At 46.5% G+C, this 11,652-nt stretch overlaps 1 gene segment (V, D, J or C); it reads left to right on the forward strand.

The window, feature by feature from the left end:
* Positions 1 to 775: 775 nt before the first annotated feature.
* Positions 776 to 2,839, forward strand: LOC119525066. The segment is given in 2 exon segments: positions 776 to 1,625; positions 1,749 to 2,839. Coding segments are annotated over 2 exon segments (474 nt in total).
* The last annotated feature ends 8,813 nt before the right edge of the window (positions 2,840 to 11,652 follow it).

The following is an 11,652-nucleotide window of genomic DNA, read 5'->3' on the forward strand; positions in this document are numbered from 1 at the left end:
GCACATTTGACCTGGACTCAGGAAAGTCAACTGATTGGTTCCACACAAAGTATGGTGAACTATTTAGGGCTATTAAATTAAATAGTATAAGTTTAAAAGCCCAGACCAGCAGGATTGACAAATGTCTATAGGTAACATCATTCTGCATGTGTCTGAGGCTATATAAAGAGGGATGCACAGCCCTGCATTAATAACAAGGCCAGCAAGATTTCATGTCCACTCCTCTTTCCAAAATAATTTATGAAAAATATGAGCTTTAAATAAGGGAATATTCATGCCCCAGATTTTTCTTTACTCATCCAACTGGAGGAGCTGGACTCACATACTCAGATGGCACAGCTCTCTGACCACAAGTGTCCATTTACCAACATCCCCAGCAACTCACCCACCCCTTTTCCTGGCCTTGTCACATGCCCTGACCTCTGACTAGAAAGCTCTTTCCCCTTCTGTGCCACAGAGACCCCCTGACTCTTCCTGTAGGTCCAAATGTCCACATCACACTTGTGTTCAGGCTTCTTTACCCTGAACCCTGCCCACCCCTCCCTCTGAAAGCACAGAGAGTTATTTCTCTGTGTCCATGTCCCCATGGCACTCTTTTATTTCCTCTTACCATGTTCAGTGCATGGCAAAAACAGGCAAAGTTGACAGAGATTAACATTTTTATAATAATTTTATAATAATGACAGCCAAATGTAAGAAGAGTTTTCAATCAAGATAAACATCCCTGTGTGAGAGCATCAGTGTTCCAATGCAGGACCTATGGATGCCCCTTCTTGCTCTACAGTCTTGAGGAGTGACATCAAGAAAGACGTCTGTGTAAGGCAGGACACACTGCCTGTGGGTTTGTTGGCATCCCAGAGGCCAGAGGATGTTTGCCTTGTGGCCAGCAGAGGGCACTGTGGGGTGACCTGAGAGTGAGGGTGCTGGGCCTGACAGCTGGTCAACCACTCAGCTGGCCCCAGGGAAGTGGGGTCAATGGTGTCCTCACTGATGTGAGACTTTCCTGCACCTGTGATGCACCCTATGACCTCAAGAGCTCCTGCATCTGGCACCCTCCACCCATTCCATCTGAATTAGCTCACCTCCTCCTTTTCCTCTGTGTGGTCCTTGCTTTCCTCTGGTCCAAGCAAGGGCTCATGGACAGAAGGAGCCAGAAAGTGCTTGCATGGACTATGCTGGCTCCCAGAGTGGAGCCTCAGAAGAAAGAGCTCTGAGGCCTCATCATCAGGCTCCCTAAGTTCTTGGACAGGGTTTAGGGAAAGGGGACCCTGGAATACAGAGAACCTGCCTTTCTCCTCTTGGCCTCAGAGGACCAGGGTCCTGGCTGGGCTTGGCAAAGACTCCTGCTCACAGGGTGCTGTGATGTCCTGGCAGCTGCTTCCCCCTGGGGATCCCCCAAGAGGCACACTGTGTAGCCCTGCCCATCATCTGCCTCTAACCTCAAGACCCTCAGCTCAGGGAAAATGGGGCAGAGAGAAGGTGGGGCCTAATTTGCATGACCAGCCCCTCTTTGCTGAGACCAATAAGGATGAATAAGAGCAGCCCAGGTGCATTGGGAGCTTCACAGACTGTGTCCACCATGGCCTGGACACCTCTCCTCCTTGGGCTCCTCTCTTACTGCACAGGTAGGAACAAGACTCAGAGGATCCAGGGCAGATCTCCCAGCCTGCTTCACCCTCTCTAGCTCAGACCTCCAGCAGCTTAGTCCTGGGCCCTGACCCAGCCCCCATGCATGTCTGTGTTTGCAGGTTCCCTCTCCCAGCCTGTGCTGACCCAGCCACCCTCCCTCTCTGCATCCCTGGGAACATCTGTGAGACTCACCTGCACCCTCAGCAGTGGCTTCAGTGTTGGCAGCTATACCATATCCTGGTACCAGCAGAAGCCAGGGAGCCCTCCCCAGTATCTCCTGAGCTACTACTCAGACTCAAGCAAGCACCAGGGCTCCAGGGTCCCCAGCCGCTTCTCTGGCTCCAAGGATGGTTTGGCCAAGGCAGGCCTTCTGCTCATCTCTGGTCTGCAGCCTGAGGACGAGGCTGAATATTACTGTGCTATTGCTCATGGCAGTGGGAGCAGCTACAGTTCCTCACGGTGACTCAGAAGACGAGGAAGTGAGACAAAAACCCCAGGACCCACAGACCTTAGTTCTCTTTTCAATGAGAGTCTGAGGAGGAGGCATCTGTAGGGAGACGTCTGTGCACCAAGATCTCTCCTTGAGTGGGGAAATAAAAACACAGGTTATGCCTGCAAAGTGAAACAGAACAGGACTTCTTAGGGAGACACAACCAGATGAGGAAATAGACCTTATCTGCCTCATAGGTACAGGAATAATTTAATAAGATTAGATACTGTTGTCTCTAAATGCTGACCAATTCAGTCATGTTCATCCATAAATCTGTTCCTCATCTTATTTCTTAAAGTGTGAGTCTTGCGTTACTGGTGATAGAACTGTAGCTGATATATTTCTACTTCCCCTGGTCACAGACATATTTTCCACTCTAAGAACCAGCCCCAAACAACAAACTGATCACATCTTCCATGACCACTCCCTGATAAGATCCCTCCAAAGCATCCTCTCCTCTTCTGCTCATCTGCTGCTGCAGTCCCTGAGGCCTTTCTGAGATGTCCTTTTGGGGATCTTCAGGTCTTTACTCCATCTTCACTGAATGTTTTCAGACAAAAAGAAAATGTTGCATTCTCCAGAAACTCCCTACTCCATGGAGGATAGTTACCAGGATCTTAGACCAACATACAGCTCTCCATATTCATACTGCTACCATCTGCCACAACATCTGTTTATCTGATTCCCATCATCCTCAATCAAACTCTTTAATATCTTAATGAAATTATTTATATTCCCTAATAGTGATGTGCTCATCTTGCCTTTGGACATTTTCACATGGAAGACATTGATTTTATTTTTCCTCCTTTCAAATTAACTTGGTCCCTAACCAAGTTGATCTTGGAGAAATCAATGGATCAGCAATTTTCCATGTTTTAAGTTAGGCCGTTGTTTTTCTTCTGCCTCAGAATCTGCTACTTAAGATCTCTCAGGGCAGTGTCCCAGTGGCAGAAACACAGGCCAGATCCCTGGAGTCCCATCCATTAGCATTTTTCCAAAACAAAATTAAAGAATCTCTCCTGATCACTCAAGGAGGCCCCAAGGCATTGTGGGACATGCTGTGGTGTGTGGTCTCCCCCAGCCCTGTGCATGCTGAGACCTGGAGACCAGTAGCTCTGGGTATTTTGCTCCCATCATGGTCCTGAAGGAGCCAATAAACAGGCCTCTCACCCTTGACAGGCCCTGCTTCTTGCATAGCACCCAGATGAATCAGAACTGTTAACAGAGCTATTCTGACCCCCAAGTTGCCCTACCTGCCAAAGCTTCATCCTGGATGACAGAGTGGCCATCGGGACACTTTGGTGTTCATTAGCTCTGGGGTACTGGGGGCCTTAGAAAGAACCAGCTCCAGGGAAAGATTTTCATGGAGAGCCCTTCCCTCTCAGGGGATGGAGAGAACAAAAAAGGGACAGGGGATCCTGGGTCATGTGCTTGGCCTCTGACAGAAATTTTCTGAATGCATGTGAGTCACATGTCTTCTCAATAAGCACATGATCAGATGCTTGGCATCATTAGTCATCAGGGAAATACAAATCAAAACCAAAATGAGATTCCATTTTATGCCAAGAAGGATGGTGAAAATCAAAAAGTGTAATAATGATAAGTGTTGGAGAGGATGAGGAGAAATTGGAAACTTCACACATACATTGCCAGTGGGACTATAACTGGGTGAAGCTGCTTTGGAATAGTGTGATTATTCCCCAAAAAGTTGAAACATGTAGTCATCATATGACCCACCAATTCTATTTCTAGGAATATACACAACAGAAATGAAAACACATATCCACACAAAAACTTGCACTCAAATGTTCATAGAAGCAAATACTTGCCATAGCAGAAGTGTGGGTCCATCAACTGATGAAGGCATAAACAAAAAGTGGTAGATCCATATGAGATGAACCTTGAAAACATAAAGATACCTGATAGAAGCCACACACAGGAGGCCACATGATTCCATCTGTTATAGGCAAATCAGTGGTTGCCAGTATCCAGGGGAAGTGGGAATTGGAATCACTGCTAAGGATATGGGGTTGCTTTTTTGGGTGATAGAAATATTGTGGACCTACATAGGGATATTTTCACAACTGTATAAATATATTAAAGAAAAAATGAATGCATTTTAAAGGGTGAATTGTATAGTATGTGAATTATATGTCAATTAAAAATACATAAGTTCTAGCCATGCTACTGGGCTCTGGTAGAGACAGTCAAATTCTGAGGAAATAGATATGCAGCTATGATTGAGGGGGAAACCCAAGATGCTCCCTCTTCTACTCACAGCAATGACAGCTCTGTGAATTGGAAAAAAAACAAGGAGACTGTGATGCTTTCAGGCCTCCCATTTACAAAATTTTTCCACCCAGGGTTTCCTGCCTAGGATATCCAGGTACTGAAACTGACCTACTTAGGGAAAGAAGAACTGAAGCTCTGAGGAGGAGATGGGGAGGGAAGGGGAAAGCCTTGCAAAAGGGCCTCCTTCCATCAGTGCTATTCTCCTAGGGACAGTAGAGGGTGCTGGGCCAGGCCCTGGGGAAGCAGCACAGCTGGGATTTGGCCCTCTGAGCTGATTAACACTGGGTCACTGATGTGAAACATGTCAATAGCTGTTGTCTGGTCACCTTGCTGAATTCTCCTGGGAGGGGAGCTCATTTGCATGATAGCCCTGCCCTGCAGAGGGAGTTGGGGGTTACAATGAGAGCTCGGGAAGCTGATTCTGGGATGAGTTGTCTTGGAAAGCACAGCACTGGGGGCATCTCCCCCATGGCCTGGGCCCCTCTCCTGCTCACCTTCTGGCTCACTGCACAGGTCAGGGGTCAATTTCTGGGTTTTGGGTGCAGACAAAGAACACAGAACCTGTCCATCTCCATCTCCTCTTCTGTCCATGGGGTCTCTCACCTGTTTTCAGGAGCTGTTTCCCAGGCAGTGCTGACTCAGGAAGCTTCAATGTCCACATCTTCTGGAGGGACAGTCACACTCACCTGTGGCTCCAGTGCTACAGCTGTCACCACTAGTAACTCTGACAGCTGGGTCCAACAGAAGCCATACCTGACTTTCTGGGCTCTGATAGGGGATCCTAGTAATTGGGTCTCTGGAATCCCTTCCCAATTCTCAGGCTCTCTGCTTGGGGACATAGCCATTCTCACCATCACTGAGGCCAGCCCAAGGATGAGGCCAAGTATTACTATCTTATGTGGCACAGAACAACCATTTCTACAGTGAAAGATGTGAGTGGGGAAGTGAGACACAAGCCCCCTGGCTCAGCTTTGCCTCCTAACATCTTCCATCTTCTTCTCAGAGACTCTGAATCCTACCTAGTGCAGGCTCAGGGAGCTTGTGCACATGGCCCCTGAGAGGATCATCAAACACATTTGTTCAAAGCTCAGAAAAGTTTCATTTTTTAATATTAATGGTTTATTACTTTTAAAAATGTATACTTGTTAATAGCAAGCATCAGAATCATCACTACTACTTGCAAGTGAATTGGCATCTGAGTAAATTTCACTCACTGTGGAGACCATATCAACAAATACATTTAAAAAGAATACAGACAGCTTTGTATTTTTTTGTAGGAATCAGTATAGATCCTGCTTTCCAAAAATTCTGAAAAGTCCTCTTAGATATGAAGCTAAACTCTTAAATTTCCAGGAATGACAGACATACTATACATATTCTTATAATCAAAACTTTCTTCCATAAGTATTCTAAAATAAGGATTCAAAAGAGAAGACCCACTTGATTATTAAAAGAGTAACTTCCAAATCAATATGTTCATAAACCATGTTGAATCTAAATAGAAACAAAAATCTAAGGGCAAGGAGTCTAGACTAAGATGGCAAATTGAGCACACTTTCAATATTATTCCCTCTTTAAAACTGCAGTGAAGAGACTCAGGCAAGATGGCGGCATAGAGAGGAGTGGAAGCTAAGTAGTCCCCCTGGAACAACTACAAAAAACCAGAAACAACTAGTAAATAATCCAGAATAACTGCGGGGGGACAAACGAGACCATCCACTCATCATACACCAACCTGAATTGGGAGGAATGCCAGAGAACACAGCATAAAATCTACATAAAATTACAGATCCAAGAAGCGCAGCGTACTCCAAACAGAAGAGATATGAATAGGCCTATGCCAAGACACTTAATAATCAGATTATCAAATGTCAAAGACAAAGAGAGAATCCTGAAAGCAGCAAGAGAAAAGCAATCCATTACATACAAAGGAAGCTTGATAAGAATATGTGCGGATCTCTCAGCAGAAACCATGGAGGCAAGAAGGAAGTGTTGTGATATATTTAAGATACTGAAAGAGAAAAACCGCCAACCAAGAATCCTATATCCAGCAAAGCTGTCCTTCAAATATGAGGGAGAGCTCAAAATATTTTCTGACAAACAGACAATGAGAGACTTTGTGAAGAAGACACCTGCCCTACAGGAAATACTAAAGGGAGCACTACAGGGTGATAGAAGACAGGAGTGCGTGGTTTGGAACACAGTTTTGGGAGATGGTAGCACAACAATGTAAGTACACTGAACAAAGGTAACTATGAATACGTTTGAGAGAGGCAGATGGGGAGCATGTGAGACACCACAAGAAAGGAGGAAAGATAATGACTGGGACTGTGTAACTTGGTGAAATCTAGAGTATTCAACAATTGTGATAAAATCTACAAATATGTTCTTTTATGAGGGAGAACAAGCAAATGTCAACCTTGCAAGGTGTTAAAAATGGGGAGGCATTGGGGGAGGGATGCAATCAGCATAAACTAGAGACTGTAACTATTAGAATCATTGTATTATGCTTCCTTTAATGTAACAAAGGTGATATACCAAGGTGAATGCAGATAAGAGGGGGGAATAGGGGAGGCATGTTACACACTTGACATTGGTGGTATTGTCTGATTCTTTATTCTACTTTGATTTAAGGTTATTTTTTCTTTTGCTGCTTCCTAGCTGTCATTTTTTTCTTCTTTCTTTTGCCTCTCTACCTTCTTTGACTCTCCCTCCTGCCTTGTGGAAGAAATGTAGATGATCTTATATAGATAGTAGTGAAGGTGGTGAACACATTAATGTATGACCATGCAGAAAACATCAATTATTTACTTGGGATGGAATGTATGGTGAGTGAACAAAACCATATTAAAAAAAAAAATGGGTTGATGACAAAACCTCGAGGGCAATATACTGAGTGAAATAAGCCAGACACATTAGGACAATTATTGCAGGGTCTCACTGATAGGAACTAATTATAATATGTAAACTCATAGACATGAAATATAAGGTACCAAGATATAGGACGAGGCTTAAGAATGGGGAGTGATTGCTTAGCATGAGCAGAATGTTCAATTAGGATGAACTTAAATGTTTGGAAATGAACAGGGGTGTTGATAGCAAGATGTGAGAATAACTAACAGCGCCAAAAGGTGTGTGAATGAGGTGGAAAGGGGAAGCTCAGAGTCATATATGTCACCAGAAGGAAAGTTGGAGGTCAAAAGATGGGAATGTATAAAAGTGAATCCTATGGTGGGCAATGTCCATGATCAACTGTACAAATACTAGAAATCGCTTCCATGAACCAGAACAAATGTATGACAATACAATTAGAAGTTAATAATAGAGGGGCATATAGGGAAGAACTATATACCTACTACAAACTATATACTACAGTTAGTAGTATTTCAACACTTTTTCATAAACAGTAACAAATGTACTATATCAATACTACGAGTCAACAATTGAGGGGAGCTGGTTAGGGAAAGGGGAGGATTAGAGTTTCCTTTTCTTTTTTTCTTTTTTCATCTTTCACTTTATTTCTTGTCTGGAGTAATGAAAAGTTTCTAAAAATTGAACAAAAATTAAGTGTGATGGATGCACAGCTGTATGAGGGTACCCAGGGGCAAGTGATTGTACACTTTGGATCTTTGGATAATTGTATGGTATCTGAACAATCTCAATAAAAATGAAAAAAAAAAAAAAACTGCAGTGAAGAGATTTTTTTTTAAAGTCAGCAAGGAGAGAAAACAGGAGAGTGAAACACAATTTTGGAGGTTGGACATCAGATGAATGTCTCACATTAGGCAAAAAAAAATGTGAAACCTTAAACCTTCTAGAACAAAATGGAAAACCACTCCAAATTTATGCTGCAGAACTATCAAGAAACTTATGAACTACCAGCAACAGATGCTTTTGGAATGGGGTGGGGTGGGGGTAGATGGAGAAAATAAGGTAAAATAGGGAGAAATCAAAGATGGGTTTTTGAGAAGCAGTTAACTCCTTCACCCCAGGACTAGTATAGAGGTTGAATATCTGGACAGGGCCACAGACACCACTGGCCCCCCTTTCTCACTTCATTCAGGGGTGGGTACTTTAAAAAGGCATTCCAAGCTTCCTTCCTGTTCTGGTTTGCTAATGCTGCCATTATGCAAAGTACCAGAAATGGATTGGCTTTTATAAAGGAGGTTTAATTGGTTATAAGTTTATAATCCTAAAGCCATAAAAGTGTCCAAAGTCATCGACAGTACAATACCTTCATTTAAGAACACCAATGAGAAAACCTCTGTCACCTGGGAAAGGACAGGCATATGGCTGGTGTCTGCTCCAGGGTCCTGGTTTCAAAATGGCTTTCTCAGGAGATTTCTCTCTAGGCATCTGGGGTGTTCTCTTAGTTTCTCCGAGGCAAACTCTGGACTAGCAAAAGTCTGTACTCCAAGATGTCTCTCTCAGCTGCAGCACTTATCTCCTGCTCTCCAATCTCTTTTAGAGCTCCAGTGATTTAATTAAGACCCAGCTGAATTGGTGGGGCCACACCTCCATGGAAATAATTCAGAGCTGTCCCTAGAGTTGGGTGGGTCACATCTTCATGGAAACAACCTAATCCAAAGATTCCAACCTAATTAACACTAATACATCTGCCCCACAAGACTGCATTCAGGAACATGGCATTTTTGGGGACATAATACATCCAAACCAGCACATGTCCTAAAATAGGCTAATGTCCAGCTCACTCCACCACTTCCATCACACCCCACCCACCCCACCCCCCAGTCCCCTAGCCAGGGCTTTATCCTTCTTCATAGCACTCACCACTATCTGATGGGAAAGGTGGGTGACAGGAAACTCAAGGAAGGGAAAAGTGGATGTATTTACTTGTTCACTTGCTTACTGTTTGTCTCCCCCAAAGGACTGCAGTGAGGACCTCAACTGCCTTGTTCACCACTGAGTTGCCAAGACCTAGAAAAATGCTCAGTGCTCAGTGCATAGAAGGTGCTCAGCCACATTGGCTGAACGAATGACTGGTTACCACCATATGATATTTATCAATAAATGGTAAGCAAATTCCTTTAAATGACTTCAATTAAATTTCAAATATGTAATCCAGGTTTTTGGTTTTTCTTCTTTAATTTCCTAGCATATGTGTATAGCCTAAGTGGTAAAAGTTGTTTCTCTCAAAACACATGCAAAAAACCAACTCTCACATATTTATACCCACTTCATCCTATACCTAATCCCAATAGTCTCAGTTCCTTGAGTTTATCCCCAAATACATATTGGTCCAGAAAGAGCAATAGTAGTGGTAGAGAGATAATCTGGGTTCAGGAAAGGGTAGTTACAAGTTCCAGACCCTGTGAACAGAAAATGACTTTCAACAGAAGTTGTTCTCACTCTTAGTACTTCTAAGGAGAATCCAGATCCAATATCATCTGCCTGTCCATTGGGTCCTTCTCCAGGCAGTCTCCCACAAGGTCCCTGCTCATTAGAGGATCTGATGCCCTCTCAATATCTTTTTTATCATCGTTGCCCTCAGAATCCACTGCTGTTCCTGGTAACCCACTCGGGTCCATACCACTAGCCCTACTTTCTGCGGCCTGATAGAGATCACAAAGACTGCTGCTTCCAGAACCACTAGTGATACTACCTCCTGAATGGCTAGTCACCTGTGGGTGGAGACTGACTGTAAGGTGTAGTTTAGTGAAATCTGCAGGAAGCCTATGAGAACCTCTGGGCAACGGGGGTTTGCCCACAGGATAAGGATCCACAGTGGCAATAATTGTTTGTCTTTCACCTTTCTGGTTGAGTTTTCTGAACTTCCTTGGAGACTGGCAATGAGAAGTTTGATGCTGAAAATATTCTTCATTGACATCCATACAGTCCAGGACAATCATTTCTGAAGGCTCTAAAACCATGCATGCACAGCGACGCCTGAAGCTTCCTGCAGAACGCTTGCCCAAACGGCTTCTTGAAGGAAACATGGATTCCTTCATGAACACGGAACCAGAGAGAAGTCTACACCAGCGGCTCCCGATTTCATCAGGATGGTATAAACTTTGATGTGTCTTTCATATCTCCCAGTTTCACACATTAATCTAAGTTGATGCTCCCTCAGGTTTGATAAGGCTTCCAGACAGGCTTCCATGTAAACAGGAATACACTATTTCCAGGTCCTGGGGGCTCCTCTCGGCAGGGTCCCCCATCGCCGCTTGGCGGAAGCCCTTACCAGGTAGGATGCCATCTCCCCGCGGGCCCTGCCCTCGCTGCCTTCGCCCTGAGCGCTCCTGTGGCCCCCAGAGACTAACAAGCCAAACCGCGGCGGCAGCGGCAGTGGTGGGGCTCGCGGGGGTCGCTCTGCGGGGCCCCGCGACCCAAAGCGCGGAACCGGCACGCACGAGACCTGGCGGGAGCGGAGCTCCAGGTACCCGCAGCCAGGGGGTCCCAGCTTCTGGGAGACGAGGCGCGCGCGGCGGTCGGGGACCCCCTCCTTTTCTTCTTCCTCCTTTTCTTCCTCCTCTTCGCCAGACCCGGGAGGCTTCCCGACGCCCCGGATCCCTCTGGGCCCCGGCTCGACGCGCCCCGCGGCCTGAGTTAGGCGGCACCAGCAGCAGTGAAGGGGGGAGGGCTGCAGACAGGGGACCCCTCTCCCCTCTCGCGCTGGGGGGGGGGGGCGCCCCCTCCTCTCAGAGGCTCGCGCCGCCGCCCCAGGGTCCCCGGGGAACACTCGGGTCTCCCGCGCCCCCAAACCTCAGGCCCTTGGCGCGGCGGCCGCGGGTCGGGAGGACCCGGGGAATCCGGTTCAGGTCCGGGCGCTGCGAAGCCCCATCGCCTCGGCCCCGTCCCCGCCGCCCCGAGTCTCGGTCTCACGGGCGCCGCCTCCCCTCGGGCCCCCGCGCCCCCGCCGCTGCCTCTGCTGCCCGAGCCGCTGCCCTGCGCTCCGCCGCCGCCGCCTGCCCCATCCGCGCGCCCGGAGCGGGGCTGTCCCGGGGCCGCCGCGGCCAGAGCAGGGCTGCAGCCCTCGGCCCAGTGCACTCGGCGACTTTGTTCCTTCCACTGCGCGGGGCGGGGAGGGGAAGGCAGGGGGCCGCGGGCAGCCCAGGAACCGACTCCTGACAGCGGCCGTCCCAGGGCCGAGAACCCACAGCCTCGCTCAGCCCCTCAAAGACTGTTTGGGAAGCGGCCAGAAAAGTTGCATTTTTAAGTCATCATTTTATGCTAAGTGTGATCTCAAAAAATAGTATATAGACTTATCAATTATTGCAAAG

The sequence above is a fragment of the Choloepus didactylus genome (genome assembly GCF_015220235.1).
Source record: "Choloepus didactylus isolate mChoDid1 chromosome 23 unlocalized genomic scaffold, mChoDid1.pri SUPER_23_unloc4, whole genome shotgun sequence".
Classification (NCBI taxonomy): Eukaryota; Metazoa; Chordata; class Mammalia; order Pilosa; family Megalonychidae; genus Choloepus; species Choloepus didactylus.